This window comes from Nelumbo lutea, chromosome 2, assembly GCF_056320005.1.
Source record: "Nelumbo lutea isolate HS-2025 chromosome 2, American lotus-T2T, whole genome shotgun sequence".
NCBI lineage: Eukaryota > Viridiplantae > Streptophyta > Magnoliopsida > Proteales > Nelumbonaceae > Nelumbo > Nelumbo lutea.
This window is the reverse complement of record NC_142685.1, coordinates 7,333,277-7,356,740: the sequence shown is the minus strand read 5'-3', so window position 1 is coordinate 7,356,740 and position 23,464 is coordinate 7,333,277. Positions and strand designations below refer to the sequence as shown.

The window sequence follows — 23,464 nt, the reverse complement described above, 5'->3', positions numbered from 1 at the left end:
GGTTACTCCATCTGGGCTTCACTAAAAGAGTAAGGGAGTGGTGGAGTGAATGCAACCCAATGGTGGAATGGGAAGGGATGAGATTCCATAAAAAATTACAATTTTTGAAAACAAAGATCAAGGAATGGAATCAATTGGAGTTTGGAAGGATGGAGGAAAGAAAGAGAACTTTGATGGACCAAATTGAGAGCTTAGATGTGAAGGAAGAGAGGGGAGAGTTTGAAGAGGCAAACGAGGAGCATAGAAGAAGTGTGAGAAGACAGATAGAGGACTGCCTACATAAGGAGGAAATAAGCTGGAGGCAAAAATCTAGATGTAAATGACTGCAAGAGGGGGATAGGAATACCAGGTTCTTTCATTCTATGGCAAGTGGAAGGAGAAGGAGGAATTTTATTTCCAAAGTGGAGGTGGATGAAGTTGAGTTGACACAACAAGATGAGATTGTGGGGCCTTTGTAGGACATTTTAAATCTATCTTAAGGAGGCCTGTGAGTAGAGGGTGTGGGTGGAAGGTTTGGACTGCCCAGATGTGGAGGTTGATAATAGGAGAAGATTGGAAAGAAGGTTTGAGTTGGAAGAAATTAAGGGGGGTGTTTTTTTTCCATGGATAGAACAAAAGCTCCAAGTCCAGATGGTTTCACAATGGCTTTTTATCAAAATTGTTGGGATAATTTAAAAGATGATCTATTGTTGGTGTTTGAGGAATTTCACAGGAGAGGAGTGGTTAACCCGGGTGTGAATCCCACCTTTTTAGTTGTGGTTCTGAAAAAGAAAGATGCATCTCACCCGAAGGACTTTAGGCCAATTAGTTTGGTAAATAGTTTGTATAAGATTCTGGCTAAGGTGTTGTCTCTAAGATTGAAGGAAGTATTGCCATATATCATTGCACCAAATCAAGGAGCCTTTGTGAGTGGAAGACAAATTACCGACCAAATCCTAATTGCTATAGAGTGTTCAGATTTTCAGAAAGGATGGGAAGAAGGGAGTGGTATGTAAGTTGGACCTGGAAAAGGCTTATGATTTGGTAGATTGGGACTTCTTGAGGAAAGTTATGACCAAATTTGGTTTTGGGGACAGATGGTAAAAATGGATTATGGGGTGTGCTCGGAATTGTCATTATTTTGTACTAGTGAATGGATCAGTGGTTGATTTCTTTCTAGCCACTAGGGGTATAAGACAAGGGGACCCCCTATCTTCCTTCTTGTTCACATTGATTGCTGATGTTTTGGGGAGACTGATCCACAGAGCGGACTCTAGGTATCTCATTAGAGGATGGAGAGTTGGAAGGGAGGAAACCCCACTCACCCACCTACAGTTTGCAGATGATACTATTCTATTCTATGAAGGAGGAAACTTGGGGTATATTAAGAACATGAAACTAGTGGTACTACTTTTTGAACGAATGTCAAATTTGAAGGTGAACTTTGAGAAAAGTTGTGTAGTGGGTGTGAATTTGGAAGAGGAAGAAACTAGAGAGAGTGCAGAAGTGCTAGGGTGTGAGGTCTCAAAATGGCCGTTGAACTACTTGGGATTTCCATTGGGTGACAACCCAAAGAGGGCGAGTTTCTGGAATCCGGTGGTAGAAAGGTTTGAGAAAAGACTTGAATCCTGGAAAAAGAACTATCTTTCTCTTGGAGGTAGGATAACACTGATCAAGGCTGCTCTAGCAAATATACCCATCTATTTCCTTTCAGTGTTCAAAATCCCAGTAAAGGTTGCTAACAGGCTGGAAAAGATGATGAGAGACTTCCTTTGGGAGTCAGGAAAGGAGAAGAGGGACCCTAGGGTAAGCTGGAAGGTGGTGATCAGAAGTAAAAACAATGGTGGTTTAGGGCTTGGGAACAGTAGAGAAAGGAATTTGGCACTCCTAGGGAAATGGCTGTGGAGATTCCCACTAGAGGAGGAGAAATTATGGGCCAAAATAGTGGTAAGCATTCATGGACTAGAGCTAAACGGATGGGATGTTGGAATTCTGGCTAGGACCACAAGCGCCTCGCCTTGGAAAGCCATTCATGACTTATTACCAATTTTCTCCCCTTGTATCAGGTATGATTTGAACTCAAGTAACTCCATAAAATTTTGGAAACAAACTTGGGTGGGGAATGCACCTCTTAAGGACCAGTTTCCTTCCTTGTATGCACTTTCCGATTTTAAAAATGAGCTAGTTTCCTCCTTCTTGACCCCTTCCTCTTCCATTTCTGGATTTGGTTGGAATTTGGGTCTGAGAAGGGTTGTGCGAGACTTCGACCTAGACATTATTTCGAGTCTCCTCTTTCTTCTTAATAACGATTTCCTGGACTCTACTAAGAATGACTAGAATCTGGACCCCCACCCCTATTGGTTTTTTCTCATGTGCCTCTTTCTTTAAAGTGCTATGCCAGCCCTCCAATCATGTAACCTCCCCTTTCCCTGTTAATGAGGTTTGGTGTAGACCAATTCCTCCTAAGGTTGGTAGTTTTTGTTGGGAAGCCTTTCTAGAAAGATTCAACACTGGTGATCTGCTCCAAAAGAAGAGACCCAATACTTGTGTGTCCCTTCATTGGTGTGTTCTTTGTAAAACTGATGGGGAGACTAGTTTTCATCTTCTGGTGTCTTGCCAATTTGCAAAGTCTATTTGGGAGTGGGCTTTATCTCTTTTTGGGTGTATTGGATTCCTCCATCAAATTTTCAAGGCCTTTTTGCTCCTTTTTTCAGGTGGCGTACGAAGAAGGGAATGACTATGTGGAGAGGACTGAGGGCAGTAGTATGATGGTCTTTGTGGGAAGAAAGAAATTCCAAAATCTTCTCTAATGTAGAGAGGTGCTAAAGAGTTGAGGGCCCTGATCCACATAAGGGTTATTCAATGGATGAAGTCCCTAGGGTTGTTCACAGAATCTACAGTAGATGACTTGTTGAGGAAGTGGGGTGAAATTGCAAGTTGTACCCAAACTAAAGCAGGGATGAGTGTGTCTTGGACTCCCCCACCTGTGGGTTTCATGAAACTAAACTTTGATGGAAGTAGCAAAGGGAACCCCGAACAATCAGGGATTGGGGAAGTCTTTAGGGATGAGAATGGGGTTGTTTCTGCCATGTTTTCAGACCCAATTGGAGCGGGTGACTCTCTCAAAGCTGAGATCCACACAATAATGGAAGGTGTCCAGAAAGCTAGGGTGATGAAAATCAGAAAACTCATAATTGAAGGGGACTCGGAGGTGGTGGTTGGGTGGCTGAACAAAGAAGATAGTGGTTTATGGAGTAATAGTAATTTGAAGAGAAAATTCAGATGGCTGGTTCGAGAAATGGAAGTTAAAATTAGTTGGGTAAAAAGATCAGCTAATTCTTTTGCTGATGGGTTAGCTAAACAAGGGGTGGACAGGGATGTCATGTTCTGGGCAAAGATGTAATTTAACTTTCTTCTTTTTTCTGTACTCTCTTTCTCTCTTGCTTCCTCTCTTGGGGCGCTTGATGTAGCTGGAAGATAAGAAAGTTTGTCTTCCTCTCTGTAATTTATTGTGATAATTAATGAATTGTGTTATTGATAAAAAAAGTGTTTATCTCTCCCTTTCTCTTATCTGTACTTTTTTTCTTTGATAGTTAATGAATTCTGATTCTGTTATTGATCAAAAAAATCCCATAAAATTGTCCAAGTAGAGCATTTCAAGCCCATGCCAGCTCAGAATATATATAAATATTATAATATGATGCATAAACTGTACAAACATACATATATTAATGTGCTATCAATATAAAATATATTTAATATTTTATGCCCAGAACCCCAGCCCAGGGTCTGGGCCAAGCCAGGCCCACAGCCCAGCCTGGCCCATGATCACCCCTTCATCCAAGTCACCAAAATAACTTTATTAGATATTGGTTGATTCAAAATAACCTTGTGATGGAAAGATCTAGGCAGAAAGAACCAATGCCCACCCGAAGATTTCACCAAGAAGAAACCAATGCCTCCCACTTCCAAACCTGTTTCGTCTCTGTTATTGGCAATTGAATATGCATTTTGTAGCCAGCAAAGAGGTCAGTTACATCCACAACTTCCCAATCTTGCAGGTTTCTATAGAATCTCAGGGTTCAAATTCCAAATGGCCTTGTTATCCACCCGCTCATAGCTTTGAGCAACCACCACCTCTTTGTTTATCACATTCTCAAATAATTTTCGGAAAAACTCCCCAAGACAACCATCACCATATCATTCTTCTAACGGTAACCTTACTCTAGATGCATCCCTGAGCTTATATTTGACCCGTTCTTTGGATAAAACAAATTATGTAAAAAAAAGTATATCATACCATTGCTTATGATGCAACCAAAGATGACCAGAGTTACAACAAAAAACATATTAACAGCTGTTCCAAATAAAGATCAACTCCATAAAAAATAATAAGTAGAGAAACATACAGACCGTAGTAACTTCAGTCACAATTGTTATCCAACAAAAATATATCTTAGAAAATAACCAAACCCACTTCATTTTCCATCCCAGCACTAAGCTATACGAACTCTAACAATATATGGTGATCATCACTCAGTCCCCCTTCCTCCTGAAGAAGCACCCCTCAGTCAGTCTGGCACACCTTCCCATTGGCTGACACAATTACAACAGTTTTCAAGCCCCAGTAATTCACATCCATAAAGAATGCATTCAGTGACTGCACAATACACTTGAGTTCGTACCTCCTTATCTCTAGCTCAACTGGAGGGTTGATCAAATCAATATTGTTCAAAAGAGCACACTTTGGCCAAAACCCTAGAATAAGCCTCCAAAAATCAACAACTGTTGCAGCAAGTAGAATGGGAGAGCTTATATTTGACCCATTTGATAAAGGATCCATAGGTCCTCTTAATTCCCTTCCAAGCCAAGCACCCAAACGGGATTGTTTCTTACACCAGGTCCTAACAACCATTTAGTTAACTTAATTCCAATTAGGCACCTCCATCTACTGCCCACCACACAGTTATATCTCCAATGGCACTTATGCAGGCTCCATTCACCTTGGGAAAAGAAATATTGTTCCAATCAACCAAATGATTTTTGTTTTCCTCCCTCTACAACTCCCACAAAAATCCCTCTGGATTCTTTCCAATTCAACCCCCCACAGTAATAGGGAAGATTTGACAAACCACTCTCTTTATAAGCCCACCAAAATGCGAAATGTAGACGTATTTACACTAGTAATTTGCAAAATAGGAAAACATACCATAAGAAAGATTCAAGACCCTCACATGCATAATGAGGAAGAACTGTGTACATCATTAAGCATATATACTGCTTGTCAAAAGGGTATAAGAAATTCTATCATTGGCATCTAAAGTGATCGTACTTCATCCTTCAAAGTCCTTTAGAATGGAGAAATGTGAAACCAGCTTCCTTTTATTTTTATTTTTTTATCAATAATGTAAAACCAGCTTCTTCTCAACCCTCCCAATAAAAATTCTAGACAATAGTTCTAATCAAATTGAGATCTAATCTTCTATATCTACATGCACCGACATAATAAAGCAGACAGGAAATTCCATGAGAAAATGTCACATCCACCAAAGCCTCTAATCAGCCATGAGGACAAAAGCACAATCAGATCCTCAGAGTATCCAGTTCCAATTGAATAAGACAACAAATTGAGACCACAATCGGCATAAGAATACACAAATGGCAATGCAAGAATAAATGACAGATGAGAGAAAGGGGGGATGCTAGTACCAAATATGAATCTTTCCAAATTGCATACAACCAATTGTATGGCAATATCTCCTCCAGTATTATGGAAGTGTTTGCAATAGAAAGTTAAACATATCATGCACTTCAACAAAGAGGATGTCTGAATTGGAAATAATTCCACTGAATTGCATACCAATCATAAAGAGAAACAAGTGACAATGAATTACAAAAAAAATGGCAGGGAATAAAGTTTTATATTGAAAAATGTACCAAGGACGGTGCCTATATTTAAGAACAAAGTTGTAATAACTACAGAGGGATTAAACTCATGAACCACACTATGAAACTTTGGGTAAGAGATCCAATTTGGCCTTATGCAGAGAAATCAACCATGGAAGCCATGTTTCTTTTGAGATGATTGATAGAAAAGTTCAGAGAGAAGAAGAAAGATCTTCATATGGTGTTCATTGATCTAGAAAAGGCATATGATAGAGTTCCTAGAGAGATAATATAATGGGTCTTGGAAAAAGAAAGGGATTCAAAATAGGTAATATAGACCTTATTAAAGATATGCATGAGAGGAAACATCCACTGTTAGAACACCAGTGGAAGAGACTTCTGATTTTACAATTAATATGGGTCATCACCAAGATTCAACACTTGGCCCTTATCTTTGAACTAATCATAGATGAATTGAAACATATTTGGGAGGATGTTCCATGGTGAATGTTATTTGTAAATGGCATTGTTTTAATTGATGAAACTAATGAAGGATTAAATGCAAAATTAAGCTTATAGGCAAATGCCTTAGAAACAAGAGGTTTTAAAATAAGTATGACTAAAACAGAGTATATGGCATGTAAGTTTAGTAATAATAGGAATGTAAATCAAGATTCACTTAGGATTGGAGACCAAACATATAACTCAATGTGATCATTCCCAATACCTTGTTTCAATAATTCATAACGAGGGAGAGATTGAAGAATCCACCCAAAGAATTAGAGCAAGGGGGACAAAATGGAGGGGTGCATCTGGACTTTTATGTGATAAACAAATACCGCTTAGATTAAAAGGAAAATTCTATAAAACAGTTGTGAGGCCAGCTATGTTGTAAATGGCAGAAATGTGAATGCTAAGAATGGATGAGTGGAAGAACTAGAAATGATAGGATTAGGAATGAAGTTACTCGTAGGAACCTTGGAGTAGCTCCAATAGGTGATGAATGGTTAGGGCACGTGCATAGAAGACCACCAACTATGCTAGTTAGAAGAGGTGATATGTTACACATTGAAGGGGCTAGAAGAGATTGGGGTAGACAAAAAAGGACATGGGTAGTAGTAAGAAATAATTTAAGCACTAATAGTTTAGCAGTGGATATGGTTTTAAATAGAATGGATTGGTGAAACAGGACTCATGTAGCCAACCCCATATAGTAGGGATATGGCATGGATGATGATGATGATGATTGAAAAATATACCAACACTGAAGAATTTCAATTTAAGATTACCTCCTCAACAAGTTCTATGAGTGTAAAATCTGACTTTTCACATTTGCTCTTCAAGAAGACATTTTCCTTCTTGAGTTCCTTTATTGATTTTGCCATCTGGTTTTCAAATAAATAACAAGTAAATGGTGAATAACAATAGTAACTTAACAGTGAATTACTTTATTGTGTTGTTGCATAAAAATGCAAAGCATTGATGCAGAAAACATATTAGAGATGTAAAAGTTTAGATCAAGTTTACCTTCTCAATTTCTTGCTTAAATGTTTCAAATACTTCATTACTTTTCATCAATGCATCCTGCACATAGTTTGCTTTTGAGTCCCGTAACTAAATTTACTAGATGCACATCATGAGGACATAATTAGGAATACATAAGTGATGGCAGGATATCCATAACCTGAAAAAAGTCTCTCGGTGAACATCACAAGGGATTGGAAACCTAAATGCTATACATAGGATAAGAAAGAGCACACAAAGAACATGGAATAGTTCTTATCTCAGGGAGGCATATTCTGAAGTTTGTATATAAAATCAAAAAATAAGCTCAAGCAGTAAAACTTAAACTTAGAAGTGAAGACTCCCAACCTTCAGGTCCATTCATCATGGCCAGTGCTATATTGATTTTGATTACCTAGTTTGACAGGCAGTGTAGCCTGGACACAGACACGGGAGTTGCTATCCAACAGTGTCCTAGATTCTTACTCAACAATATGAGAAAACATGGACTCATGGACATGTCTATGCAAAAATACTATAAAAATAGTCTATGGATTTTGAATTATAACAGTAGATAACAACCAAAATGGGGTCATAATTTTAGACCATTCCAACAACCCTGCTGGACATTATTGGATATAGCAATGGTAATTCACAAGATAAGCATTACATCCTGAGTCTCTATCCAGTGCCATCAGAATATGTCTTATCTTGTGAATGAGAGCCACTCCTCCAAAAATGTAGAGAGACAACAAGAAGTAAGCCTCCCTTTCTATACCACAGAAGAATGCAAAGATCAGAAGCCACCGCTTCATGGGCTCCACCTCCTACCTAGTACAACACAGTTCAACAACTGACCTGGTCAAGGAAGCATTATCACCTCTGTGTGTGTGTCTTCTGAAGGCATCTCCTTTATGGAAACGGAGAAGTCATATGTTTATAGTAACAAGCCTGAAACAAGTGCATATACAGATGCATGAAGGTGATCATACCTGGAATTGTTGAAACTTTTCTCCATCAGCTGCCAACTGCAAGCGCAAATTCTTTTCAGTTGACAATAGCTGTGACACCTGTTCGGCATACAATTTCATCTGGGATTGTTCCTGAGCCAACTTTTCTTCATGTTGCTGAAGTTTTAAATCAGCAAGCTGAAGTTCCAACGTTTTCTGCTTTAGCTGCACAGTCAAGTTGGGTAAGAAATTTCGGATTCCTATTTAGAAGTGATACATGCATCCTAAATGATAACCTACTGGGTCCTGAAACCACAAATGCAACATGAACAATGTCATCTGGATCAAACCTTCTGCGTGAATTGCTGTTCAGACACGGCATATTGGTCAGCAAGTTGTTTTAATTTGTTCCTCAACCTGGAAATGAATATAAATGTCTATTACTTTACATTAAAGATACAATGATTAATGAATGTGCAGTTTCCAGTAAGCAATATGTTAGAAGATTAAAAAACTGAAACCACAATGAAGGACATCGTTCTAAACAGAAAGTGGAAGTAAAATTAACAGCTTCACAACAGAAGGTTGGAGAAATAACCAATACTGAAGCTCTCAATTTCAACAGGTACTTACCCTCAAAAAAACATACATACAAGGGATATATTACTGAAAATTATATTACCAATTCAAAGGAACCACAGACCCAGGACCCAGACCCTTTTACTGGTCAATGAACAATCCAAGACTCGTTAACATTGTTAGTAATATGTTTTTCCTGCTTTAAAACTCTTTTATTTTCTTCTCTTTCTCCACAGCACATCATTTATTTTTACTTTGATTAGAAAAATAAAAAACAAAACCTGAAAGAGAGCAGCATGGTGCTTTTGAAACATCTTTAATGGCCTTGGCATTATTAGCCTTATGAGTAAGAAAGTGGTACAAGAGTTTTTTTTCTTCTTTGAGCAACAATGATCAAAGAGGTTCTATTAATTGATAAGAGAAGGCACAAAAATGTGCACGTTATAGACCAGTTCTGGAAAAAAAAGTGCATGGACTTGCAAACATAAAAAAGCCTAGAAGTTGATCTCATGTCATACAAAAGGCATACCATACACTAGGGGTGATCATGAGTTGGGTGGAAACCAGGTCTTCATAAGGGAATAAGGGCCAAAATTTCTACTGATGATTTAATGAAAGTGTTATTGATCAAAAAATAATAATAATAAGGGCCAAAATGCCAGCCTGGACCTCCAGGCCAGTTGAGTTCACCTTCTTCCCTGTTCTCACGTTCAAATTATTAAAATACCATTCACCACCAGGCAGACTAGTCCTTTCCAACCTAGGATGGCTGACATCCTTATTTTAAGTTGGGTACAGTGCCTAAAGTGAGTGAAACATTAATTAAAATATATATACGCGTATTATCTCAGTTTATGTATACGCAATATTGGTCCCAGCCATCTGGGATCCCGGGAGGGGTGGAGACAGATCTAACCTTTGGCACTTTTTGAACAAAATGGTCTGACATGATCAGAAATTTCCACGCAGGCCAGTTATGGTTGTCCCGCATGTATTGCAATGAGGATTTGTTGTACAACCTTCCCTTATTAACTTCATCCTTGCCAATCCATCAACAAATGGGTTCAAATTCATATCACTAGGAAGCCATCTCAAAATGGTGGAGTTGGCTTGGCTGTTTGGATAAAAATAGCCTGGCTGTTGCGAAGCTTTCTGCACATGTTGTCACACTTAGTTCTTTATTTGCCTTTTTTAATTAAAAGAATATTGATTGCAATTGCTCTTTTACCCCACCCATGCTAATGTGGCATGCACATGAAGCTTCAAAACAGCCCAGGCTGTTTTTTTACTAACAGTTGAGCCTTTCCTCAAAATGGTCATGCAGGGACCCCAAAAAGTACATAACTTCATTCAGATTGGCCTAAATTTTCTTGTAGTATTCTTCTTTGCATTGCATTCCTTGTGTAACTTAAGAATGGCATATCATGTACCAAAGGCCCTTTATTGTATTGGGGGCTTGCCAATACGCTCATCGCTCGATGTGGGGTGTTTTGTATCGAAATTTTGAACCTTGCTTATAGTTTTTTTTTATGAAAAACCTTGCTTATAGTTGATCATTTAGAAAGGTATTATCAAGATGGTGAATGATTTCAAACTGTATTTTTGCTTCAAAGTTGGCAATGGTCGTAGGGTCCACCTTTGGGAGGATGATTGCTACAGTATAACTATGAATCTGGACGTGCTAGTAACAAACAACTCTAGACAAGTCATAATTTTGTGTTAACTGTCCTCAACATATGGGAATTAAAAAAAAAAAAAAAAACAACAATGTGCGCAAGTTCATGTTTCTCATGTGCTGAGGAAAAGATGCACCTGCACCTAGCGTTGTTCTGTTACTAGAAACTCCAGACTGTGCTATGAGAAATTTGTCTTTATAGATATGAGGTCAAAATCCACCCTAGCTGTTCCAAGAATGAATATTTCCAAGTTCTACCAGGTGACCAGGGGGAAAAGGTACTATTGTACCATATTCTGCAGATTTCTCTTTCAGGGAATTAAATGACTGCCTACATCTCTCCTTAACCCTTGAAGATTTGATCATGCTTCCTTCGCAGGCTGATTATATGATCTAGAAGTGAGTTTTAAGGATAGACTTTTCTGTTAGCTCCTTCAATATTTTCTTTTTTTTAATTGGTAGCTCATTCAATAAATTCCTTCCCATATGCTTTACTTGATGTTTTAGGACTAACAGTCATACTTTATGGATTTTAGTTCCTTTTGCAATTGCGGAGAATCAAGCAGAACTACTTCATTTCAATAGGTGCAACAACTAGGCAAAAAAAACCAAGGATAGTATGTAAAAATATTTTGATGGAGAAATTCTTTCCTTTCTCCTTTTCTGCCTATATTTCCATATTTAATATGGCATCTTTCCAGCTGCTTATTAAAGGGCATGCATCTAGACTTTGTTGTTTCTAAAATGAACCAGCTTTATGTGTAACACAAAATTAAGAAAGTATAATAGTCAAAACACAAAACCAGTGTTGTTAATAAGGCATATAAAAAACTGGAAAAAAAATACTATCATAACGTTTCTCAAGCTCTTACATCTCATTATCCTTGAATTGAGAGAGACATTCATCCTTTTGTTGTTCAAGCTTATTACTGACATCCTAGAATATCAAAAAGGAGTCACCACATAAAGAAGGATGAATTAAATGAATAAATTTTAAATTGATGTGAGAATTCTTAGAAATAAAGAAAAGAAAAGCAAATACTCGGAACAGCAAAATGAAGAAGAGAAATCATCCATGAAGTGAGAGGACTCAGAAGAAAGAAAGAAAGGAATCTAGATCATCATTTAGACCCTTGTAAACAATGCCATAATGATGAGACATAATTGTGAGTTGAATGTGATAACATCTTCATGTTTAACCAACAAAAAAAGAACAAAAAGATTATTATTGGATGTCAAACCAATTAGTAACTTGAATTTAAACAATGTGGCATCATAGAAATACAGAACATTTAGAAAAATATGGGAAATAAAATCTCACATGGATGATTTTCCTAAAATAATCTGAATTATAGACCTCATTGCTTAGTATGCAAAATGCAAACCAAAATACAAAGCTACCTGCTGAAGGAATTGATGATTACTAAAGGGTATTTTTTATAGTAAAACAAATTTCATTAAAAGAAAATTGGAAATACAAGAGAAGGTGATAAGAAATCACCCAAAAGAGAAATAAATATTTGCAATAACAATAACCCAACATCCAACCAGATCAAATCAAATCACTCCTGAAAATACTCCATGGCCCATGCCAAAACAATAAAAACTCCTTTTGTCCCAGATCAGAATCAAACATAGCAACAACCTCATCACCACCAATCTTCAACTCCATGCTTTTGCTCTCAGGAAAAAAAATCAAATACTCAACACAGAATCAGCAATACCTATCCAGTTCACATTCAAATAAGAACCCCCTAATGTCATAAGCTGTGATGTCTTCTAGTACCAATCAGATCGCTATCCACAGATTCCATTTTTTTGGAACCTTGATCAGAATCCACCGATTTCCCATTATGAGCCTTAAAAAGCAAAGACTTTTGAAAATAATGTTGTAAGACTCAAACTAGACTGGACGGTTGGGAAATCTGGGAACTGGAAGCTATTCTGGTGTTTTGATACTCCAGCTTTTCAAATTTCTGGAAAACCAACCAAAACTGTCAAAACCCAGGTCACTTGTATCAAAAGTTAAGAAGAGGATTATCTAGCCACACACACACATGCACATCTGATACCCCCCTTCTTTCACTACCTATTTGATCTGTTCCTTCCTGCAAATCTTTTCCTTTTTATTCCAACTCCTTAAAAATCCATCCAGCTGCCTCTTCTCCACCTACAAAGAAAGCTACCAATGCCTTGCCTACTTTGTACTTCTCCTTCAACAACATTATCAACATAAACTGATTTCTTTGACTTCTGAACAGCCGGACAGCTGGACCTCATCAACTACGTCTTATTTCATCCTCATTTGGAATCAGAAGGCCTTTTGAGGCGACCTAGTGTCTTACTTCATTTATTTTCTTTTTCTTTTACTTGCTTTCTCTCAATGAAACATATTTTATGTTCCATTAAATAAAAATAACAACAGTGGCAATAAGAATAATTAGTTTTCTTATTCATGTAATATCTTTTACTCAACAAATTCATGATCTTTTTGGTTTTTAAATCATCAGATATATCTAATACAGAAACTATTGCACTCTGCACCATGAAATCAGAAGTAGAGGAGAGTTATTAAGGCCTAGCTGTGGTCCTTCATTTCCAGGTCCCTCTCTCAGTATGGCTATAATAAGAGGCCTTCTAAGACATTTTCCCCTTAACTTTAGACCATGAATTATGATAGGTAAATATTCATTTGAAACATTTTTTGAATTCAGATGGACAATATCAATTTTGGTTGTTCTTGTAATGTCATTTGCTTGATTTCAGTTGTTGGCATAGCAAACAATTAGCATTTCAGTTGTAAACAAACTAATGTACCTGAAAAATAAGTGAGCCTTTTTAACTTAAAACCCAGGAATTATAGTCCTTAAGGTGATGTTAGATAACAGCTGAAGTACGCTGAATATAGAATACATAGGAGACTCCAATTTAAAAAAGGAAAAAAAAATCTCATTCAGCATCTATGTAACTCACCTACTTATTTGTGGAACAATGAAGCACTTGGCACACAGTGATTATTCATTATACCTCTATACAACTTACAATATACCAAAAATACGCCTTAATTTGAGCTCTTCTTTCAGCCACTATTTCAACTGTTGTCAAACACTGCTGGAGTTTCATAGCAGTTTTCAAACGGCTCCTTAATATAACAAGTAGATGCAATATATCCATGGTTACTTTTTTTATAATTATATATCCATGGTTATTTCTCAACAGAACTGTGGAAGTCATGGGAGACGTCTGGGCACATATGAGAACCAACATAAAAGATATAACTTCTATCTAACAAGGTTCATCCAGCATTCCCAGGCCTATTGTGATTTGTTTCCTATAACTCCATTTGCTCACATAGAAAGGCAGGCACTGCATAGACACCTAAGGTAATAGCAGAGATTGTGCAAACCTTAATTGCATCATGAAATTTGGTTGACAAATCTAATCTCATATTCTGCCCCTCTGTTGATACTCTTTTGCATTCATCCTGCAAAAATAAAAAAGAAAAAAGCAATAAGTATCCATCAGCATCTTCCAACCACACAGAGGTTTACATTTTTTGGTCAATACCCAATGATTCCGGAAGAGGCTATGTGGCGTTACAAGAATGAAATGAAGAAATTTAGTTGGTTGACAAGGAATATGTTGGTCACTGTACAGTGGGTGGGGAGATCAGCAAATACTTTCTCAGATGTGTTAGCTAAGCAAGGGGTAAATAGGGAAGAATTGTTTTGGGCTCAGTTGTGATTCTTGCTTTTCTTTCCTAGTTTACTTGTAAGATTCGAGGAGGGGCTGCAGCTCGTGCCTCTCCCTGGGATGTTGTATGAACTCACTCTAAATCTGCTTCTGAATTAATAAATTTATTATCATTCATCAAAAAAAATATAGGAGGGTAGAAACCAAAATCAAGCATGCTTAGCAAGAACAGACGAAGCATATCAAATTTTTACAAGCCCATCAGGACCAACCTCCTAGTATATTTTCAGATTTTAAAGTTCCTGAAAAAATTGTGAAGAGATTTGAAAAAATAATGAGACATTTCTAATGGAAGCTGGGAGACTCTAAAAAGGACCATTTAATAAATTGGGATGTATATAAACCAAAGGTGAGGGAGTAATAGGAATTGGGAGGTTAAGGGAAAGGAAAATCTTTTGGAGATGAGGGTGGCAGAGTGATGGTTCATTCAGGACTGGCTGGGAATGGAGACTCTCTTTGGGCTGAGGTATTGGCAGCAATGGAAGGAATCCAAAAAGCAGATTTATAACGAAGTTAGCATGACATAATATTTCCTATATTATATTTCTGTCTTTTTAATCGGTATGTCATATTATATATTTTCACAGAAATGGAAACAAAAGAGACCCATTATTGGATAACATGAACAGTGAAAAGCACGCTTTTTTTATAGTTCATCTTGTTTTCAAGAAGTTCAGATCTCATTAAGCAATAACTTCTTTAATGAACGAGTCCTGATAATAGTCTCGGGAAAGAGTTTCTGTCGGGGTGGTATTCTAGACTGGGCTCTGGATGATGGGAGGAAAGGATAAGGAGGGGGATTCGGTTGCATATCTTTTGCTTTGGGATGGTTTTTGAGGGTTTTCTGGATTCAGGTATATGGTTGATGGACAAGGGTTGTAACTTGTAATTAGAGGTCGTTAGGGTGATTTATGGGTTTGGGTAATGTCTTATCATCTCTTGTAATCATTTCCTCTTTTTCTCTAATAATTTTTTTGATTTATTTAATCTTCAAAAAAAATCTCTTTAATGGTTGGACATTGTCCACCCGTCTTGTACTCCTTGTAACACATATTACTGCAAACCATATTTATTTGTCCAAAAGAAATGATTAATAAGAAAAAAGTTCCTATAGATCTCAACCAGTAGAAAAAAAAAAAAGCAAGGAATCATACAACTGTGTTTAGTAGAAAACTAGAAACTTTTCAGTGATAACATCACGAGGCCTACTGCACTTGATACTGAAACTTTCCTTCTTAAGGATCAAAATAGCAGGCTCCCAGATATCAAGATATCCAACCGATAAGGAAACTTCATGAACTATTTTCAAGTGGCTGAGGTGAGAGTCATTGAGTGGCTGAATAGCCTCCACCTCTGGCTCTCCATTTTCTCACCAAACATTGCTTTTCAGCCTTCCTAGCACTGAACAGAACAGAGTAGCAAACAGGATTCATATAGCCGACCCCTCATATTTGGGGCAAGGCATAGTAGAAACCAACATTCCAAGTATCAATTTCGACCCAACTTACCCCCTTTTTTATTATTTCTTTTCAAAACCTTTTCAGAGGCCAGTTTGACGAAATTTTGAACCTTGGTAAAACTGAAAACCAGCAGTAGCCCCAAAGAACCAAAGAAGTGCCCAGTCCTCTCTACCGAGGCTTTGCTCTTTACACTTGGTACTCAGGAGGTTAGAATATTGGGATGAAGAGCAGTTTTAGGTTATCTAACATAATGTGTTTGACATTGGTGATGATTTCAGGGATTGGCTTGTAGTTGAACTACAATTGAAACATTAAACCAGGACCCAGTCCATTTTACAGGTCAATGTGATGTCCATCTCTGACAATATTGGTTTGCAGAGGGGATTGATGCCCATAAAGTTGTGTTCATTCTCTTACTCTTATAACAAAGTTCTCTGTTACCAATCAGAAAAAAAAGGTTCAACAGTGACCAATTAAGGGCATACATTTATACCCCTTTTTTATGAGTAACTGTTATAACTTCTATTCATTGTGAGAAAAAAAAATCATGTACAAAATAATATGTGCCGTGTACACCATAGGCAATAAGGCCAGCCCCTGCTGTGGTGCTGCCTACACATGCTTTCTTCTTTTATATTTTTCATTAACATTCTTATCCACCATGGGCGCACCTGTAAGAAATGATTTGCTACAAGCTGAAGGGGCTAGAAGGGCTAGTGGTAGACCAAAAAGGACATGAATAGAATAGTGAGAAATGGTTTGTGTGCCAATAATTTAACAATGGAGATGGCACTAACAGAACAGACTGGCGAAACAAGATTCATGTAGCCAACCCCATATAGTTGGGATAAGGCTTGGTTGATATTGATGATGATTGAGTCTTATCCCCCATGGGTATTACCTAAAATAGCTGAACCCTTTGTGCTCCTTGTATGCTAGATATCAGCTAGCCTATTACTGATTTTTGAACCCAATAGAAAGTTGTACTTGAGCTTTTAGCCAACAGTTTTACTTCCTTATGCGGTGATATAGACGAGGTCCTAGACTGCTGTTTACCACCGTATCACTACTTTGGACTCACCTTCCACCAAGAAGATATAGTAGTGAAGAAAGCTTCCCACTTTTAATCCTTGTAGCAAGCATAACAGTTCTACCCTTATTGAGTTGCCATCACCTACCAGCCCACATGCATGTCTACCTCATTCCAATAGGACTGTATGTTTAAATCTTTATCATCCTTCATTTGCTAGCAGCAGGTGCACAGTCAACTCTTCCATCTTGTTGATTCATATATCAATATGAAACCACGCCAATGCAAGTCACTAACAACTATGCACATTAATATATAGAAAAAGGCTACCATTTCAACTATTTCATATTGAAATTCAAAGCAATTCTGATGTATAATGCAGTCTCTTGTTGCAATATGGTGATATAATTACAACACAGTTGTAGAGTAGATCTGTACAAGTAGTCCTTGCATATAGGCATTGGCAACAAATAATTGTCTCAAGATGGCAAGGGCTATTGGAAAAACCAAGTAATAGATATGCTGTTGAGAAAAATCAATAATCAAAATTGAAAATAAACCATAAACCATACTCATGCTTAAAGCTTCAATTTATTAGGTCCTAGCTTATTCTTGATTTTTATTAATAAATAAGTATACAGTGCTATTAATGTAACAAGTAATAATGTTTCAAACCAAGTTTTTATGTCTAATCTGTTAAAAACTAGATATTAATGTTGATCTAAAACAATAATACTACTATCTCCAGAAAAAATACGGACAAATAAGGAAACTGTACCATGAGCATTTTGTTCTGACGTTGTAACTCCCTACATAATGACTCAAGCTTATCTCTGACAGCAATGGCTGAAAAAGAATAGTATACATTAACATGTAACACTTACTGAAACCAGAGATGAAGCTATTATTCAGATGGACAAAAGAATAATCTAACGACTGAAGAGCCTTACCACCAAACAAAAATTCCATTTTCACTAAACTTCTTAGGAGATTAAAATATTCACAGAAGAATATTTAAAAAGAAGTATATGAATGGTATCATATAGGTTTGTGGATGAAAATATGAACGGTATCATATAGGCCTGTGGATGATAATAACAATTCCATAGACCACAAATGACTGTTAATTAATATGTACTAAAGGTACTTTCAGCTTTAAACATGTAATTTTTTAATAATAGTTAGAAGTGTTGCCCCTTATTGGTAGTGCTCAAATCACCTCTCTTTTTTTTGAATTAAATTAAAAATTGCATCTGTTTTTAATTTCAAACAAAATATCAATTTTATATATGTTTGCCTTACACTACACACTTCATTATAGGTACCTAATGTAAATGACTTGCTTGTGGTCAGTCAAGCATCAAGTATTTTTCAAAGCATTTAAATGATTCATATCCTTTTCCTAAGCATTTCTATGCCAAATGCTAATATGTTTCTTGAAGTTAGTTTAGGATATTCTTATTAATAGCTATAGCTCAATCCTTGGTGATTTGGCATACACGGTTTTCAAATCCACCTAAGACCTTCAAATGCCACAAAAATTTGTGAGAAATTGCTACTTCTTACCTGCATCTCTTTCTGCAACAACTTGTTGATACTTCATGGTGAACTCTAATAACTCCTTATCCGACTTCAAGCTTCGTTTTGCATTCTTGCGTTTTGTTTCAAAGGCTTCCTAAGGCAACAATGAGCATTATAAGTTAGGATAAGGAGTATTCCTATAATAAGATTTCTTTTTTAGCAATAACAAGATCATAAAGATTCTTATCTAATAACTTTGCCAACTCTTAGAAAAGGAAAGAAATGATATAAACGCTAATAATTTAACAATGGATATGTCATTAAACAAAAAGGAATGGCAAAACAGGATTCAGGTAGCTGAGCCCATATAGTTGGGATAAGGCCTAGATGATGACGATGTCTTGAATTCTATTAGCCATTTGTTCTTTATTTCATGATTAATAAATCATTTATCAGTTCTCAATGAGGGACAATTACTTGGTGTAATGGTAAAATCTCGGGCTGACATGTGCGAGAGCGCCAATTTGTGCAAAAAAAAAAGAAAAACAGAAATGCCAGAGGTAGGACTGTATCCAGTCTACCCCTCCCAAGACCCCAGATAGATGGGGCCAACATTGGGTAATGGCCTTTTTATTAGTCATCAATGAAAAATGGCAATTTTTATTGATGACAGAGATGGGATAAAGCTCATGTAAAGGTTTAAAATGTAGAATCTTTTAAGAGTGGATGAGGAATAGTCAATAATTCTGTCCTACTTTTTCATAAAGAAACCAAGGTTGACAGTTGACACTGTAATTCCTGAAGCATGGAGGAACAAAACCCAGCAGAGCCTTAATCTATCAGTCACATATTATGGGAAAGAAGTTGTCCTTTATAAGTATTCACTATAAATGTAAAGATTGAACCTTACAAGTACAAGAACCAGAAGAAAAGGTTGCACGCAATCTTACAAATAGAAAAACAAAAACAACCAATTATTTCTTCTTCCCAACAAAGGTTTCATGGTTCAAAAAAAAGAGTTACATGGTGAAAACCATAGACCCAGATAAAACAAAAATTTATTCAAATTTTTAGTTAAGCCCCTGAAATTGATAGCTGATACAGACCCCAACTTTCTTTAAAGTTTAAATAACATAAATTTTTCCTTACATACCTCACCATATCCCAACCCCAGTACTTACATGATTAAACCCTACTTTTCAAGCATCATCATCATCACCCATGCCTTATCCCAACTATATGGGGTCAGCTAAACCCTGCCCTTCAAGCAATTACCTACATATTTCCTAGTATTTCCCATTGCCTACCCAGATGACTGCTTCTTTTCTGCAAAATATGATTTTACAGAAAAGAAATTTTCATATTTTACAGAAAAGAAATTTCATCCTCAAATATTGAATAGAGAGAGCTCTTAGGCTGCGTTTGGAAGCAGTGTAAAACATCATCGATGTAAAAGTCCATTGATAACGTTTCACACCGAACCATTCGAAAATGTGAACTGTTGAGCATAGAAAAAACATGCTTATTGATATAGTATTACATCGATTTTATTATCGATGTAGTTTTTACATCGATAATCAATGTATAACCTCATCATAAGTGACGTTTTACATTGATTTACGATGTAAAACTCCACTCGAACAGGAGTGGAGTTTTACATTGATCTTGATTTACACTCCAAACAAACACCGAGAAAACTAAACCGGTGGTGAGGTTTTACACCTCTTCCAAACGCACATTGATTTTATCGATGTAGTTTTTACATCGATAATCAATGTATAACCTCATCATAAGTGACGTTTTACATTGATTTATGATGTAAAACTCCACTCCATCCAAACACCAACAAATCTGAACCGGAGTGGAGTTTTACATTGATCTTGATTTACACTCCAAACAAACACCGACAAAACTAAACCGGTGGTGAGGTTTTACACCTCTTCCAAATGCAGCCTTAAAGACCCAAGGATCAATTATCAATCAACAGATTTCAGTGGCATTTGGCAATGGCAGCAATACCAATTTTTGTGATTTCTGAAGAAGCAATATGAGCAAAATCAAGTAATTTGCAACCTCTTGTTTCACAGAAATCAGCAAGCAGCAGCTTTCTCAGATTATGCAATATGGTCAATTTTTGTTATCATCAAATAGTTGGCTTCTATGGTCACAGAAATCAATTGCATTAACAGACTGGTGTGGCACTTGTAAACAATGCTGTGATTCTGTTTAATGAGAATCAGAACCACCTATATTGGAAGCCACACCAAATGCCATCTTAAGTCATAAATAATTCGTATTCATTAGGATCACCAAATAATATTTCCTCAAGGGAATTAGATGCTGAACAAGCAATGAAGAGTTCCAATTGCATGTAAAAACAAACTATAGCATCAATCCTCAGTATGAATAAGCATAAACCATTTGAAGTTGCGCGACTGCAAAATATTTGAACTTAGTTTTCAGGTAGGAAAGGGCATCACTTCCGATTAATATTTCAGTCATATGCATAGAACCCAACTTGAATCAAGTAACAGAATATTACTGACTAGCTTTCTGTTCCTCTGAGTTTCATTGCTTTCAGCTGTTGAAGTTTCCTTCAAATTTCCATCTTGTGGCTTCAACAACCCTTCACAGAAGCACAGGAGATGAGAGTAAGGAACAGCATATCTTGCGTTAAAGTAGTTCTGGACTAACAACAAGTCATGCTATGAAACAAGTATGAAACACATTTCTGCCTTCTAGCACACTCCCCCCCCCCCAATATCAAAAATATTTTTGCTAATGTGCACATCAGAGTCGGAAATGGGAAATCAAAGCATGTATACAAAAATAGCTATTCACAGACAACTTCACTGAATAAAAAAAATACTCAGGCAAAGAGACATAGGCATACAGAGACAAATAAACAAAAACCTCTGCACCAGATTTTGCTAGATTATCAACTGTAGCATTTATCTCTCTGAGATCCATCCAATTTGAATCCTCAGCGCAGCAAGACGCCAACATGGATCAAAGTATCAATACTCTTGATTTGCAAATTTTTGCATATTGAGAGTTCAGCTCATTTAAATTATAAACTGTTTATTTTTTTACTTTTTTTGTCTCACCTTTTGACAGCGGTCCTGTCACATTGTCCTTCACTGTTTTAAAACATCCAAACCCCCTAACTCCTAATATAGGTTGTATTGGTGATCAAAAGATATGATACGACACAATATTCCTGATATGGGGCACATCATGTCAGTACTTCAACCATGGATGCCAAAACTCACCACCTAGGGCCTGGCACCACCTAATAACATTTATAAAAGCTCCTTCTATGGCTAGAGAGTTTTTTTTATGAGTATATGGCTAGAGAGAAAATTGAAAGATGCTTTGCAATAAAAGCACTTGTAAGGAGGGCCCTCACCTCATCTGTTGAATATATCCTCAATAGATAGAAGTCATAGAACCACTAAAAGCCAAGATAAAGTGCTCACATCTTTATCGAGCACCTCATTATTCTGTTACCCTCTCTAACTTGATACCTTATTCCTGGGGGAAGTTTGAAATATGCCTTTCGAACGCCTTTCCAAACTGATACGCCATAAGAAAAAGACTGGATATTGCATCCAGTTTCAAACTATCCCTTACCCCAAATTTGGCTTATATCGATCTCCCGCATCAGCTGCTTGGCTCTTCACTAAATTTCCAGTACCACTTCCCTAATAGTGCCCTGTTAAAGTTCTTCAAATTTCTAATGCCCAGCCCTCTTGCCTTCATGGGTCCACAAACTCTTTACCAATCAACTAGATGAAACTTGAACTCATCCTTCCACCCCCTCCATAAAAACTCCCTCATTTTCTTTTCCCTCTGTCTTAGACACCCTGACAGGACTTGAGTAGGCACCGCTGCAAGTACACTTCTTAAACACCACTTTCCCACTTTGAGATAGATACCTTGCCTTCCACAAAAGCAAGTACGCTTTTCTGCATTAAATATTTTGTTGCTGCCATACTGAACTAATTTTCCACCTCTTGTCCTAAAGAAGGCACAAATAATAAGGGTGTTTTCCAAGTTGTTGATATCCTTCATGAGCTACACATGTAAATTTACTAGTCTAATAAGAATTCAAGTATGAACTACCTTAGTAGCCAACTAAAACAGTTGGGATAAGACTCTGATGATGATAATAGCAAATATACTTTTCTGTTATAATAACATAAGTGCAAATCAAAATGTTCCTATTCCCATTCTTGATTTTTTTAAGCCCATCCATCAAGTCAACATTTTCCCTAAATTACTTTTTTTATAATTGAAGATGAATTTTATTAAGAAAATACAATAACTGTTACAAGCATCCCACTGAGAAGTGCAAGGTGCGACCTCCCTTATAAAGTGAAAACCACATAGCACTATAGATAAATATTACAAGGCAGCCCAGTAAAAATGTTCCCTTAAAGCCCTTGTTTAGCAAGATAATCTGCCACAGCGTTTGCAGACCTGCCAACCCACTGTATGCTAACATCCATGTTTCTTAATAACCATCTGACCTTCTTTGAGAGGTTCTTGTAGCACCAAATGACTGAGCTCAGATCTGTTAACCAACCCACAACAACCTTGGAGTCTCCTTCAATTTGAAGGTTCTCAACACCAAGTTGATTAGCAATCTGAATACCTTGTAAAGCTGCCAACAATTCAGCCCTATTTGAGTCTCCTATTCCCACCGGGCCCGAGTACAAGGCTAAGATATTACAGTCCTTATCTCTCAAAACCCCTCCTATACCCAAGGGGTTAGGATTGCCTTGACTACTTCCATCAAAATTCAGTTTTACACAACCTTCCAGCGGCAGAGTCCATACTATAGAAGTCCTTTCCTTCTTGAGGGAGCTATTAGCCACCTCTAGCCAATTCCTTCTAAGTCATCAAAGGAGAACAAATGGAAAGATTCTAAAGTTCCCAACCAACGAATTGCCCTTGTTAAGATGCACTCTTTGATATTCAAGAGACTCCATTCCTTTTCTTGAAAAATCCTTGCATTTCTTTCCTCCCAAATTGCCCAAAGTGCAGCTGCTCTGATGCATTTCCACATAATCCTCCCTCTTTTTGTGGTCAATACAAAACTAACAGGTCGAAAAGAGACTTACAT

General features: G+C 37.1%; 1 protein-coding gene and 1 pseudogene across 5 annotated transcripts in view; both read right to left on the bottom strand.

Moving 5' to 3' along the window:
* LOC148868344 (alpha-taxilin-like protein) overlaps window positions 1–23,464 on the bottom strand; it is a 37,967-nt gene that overhangs the window by 10,244 nt on the left and 4,259 nt on the right. For 2 of the 5 annotated variants that reach the window (XM_088969421.1, XM_088969422.1), the window contains exons 3-11: window positions 20,883–20,962; window positions 18,382–18,490; window positions 17,594–17,661; window positions 13,979–14,056; window positions 11,445–11,509; window positions 8,669–8,735; window positions 8,361–8,543; window positions 7,393–7,449; window positions 7,155–7,250 (exon numbers count right to left, since the gene is read on the bottom strand). In XM_088969421.1, coding sequence (XP_088825547.1) covers window positions 7,155–7,250; window positions 7,393–7,449; window positions 8,361–8,543; window positions 8,669–8,735; window positions 11,445–11,509; window positions 13,979–14,056; window positions 17,594–17,661; window positions 18,382–18,490; window positions 20,883–20,962 — 803 coding nt within the window. Of the gene's footprint in view, window positions 1–7,154; window positions 7,251–7,392; window positions 7,450–8,360; window positions 8,544–8,668; window positions 8,736–11,444; window positions 11,510–13,978; window positions 14,057–17,593; window positions 17,662–18,381; window positions 18,491–20,878; window positions 20,963–23,464 lie in introns of all 5 variants that reach the window. The other 3 variants (XM_088969423.1, XM_088969424.1, XM_088969425.1) reach the window with 2 other exon arrangements.
* LOC148868345 (small ribosomal subunit protein eS27y pseudogene) lies at window positions 4,386–5,040 on the bottom strand (annotated as a pseudogene).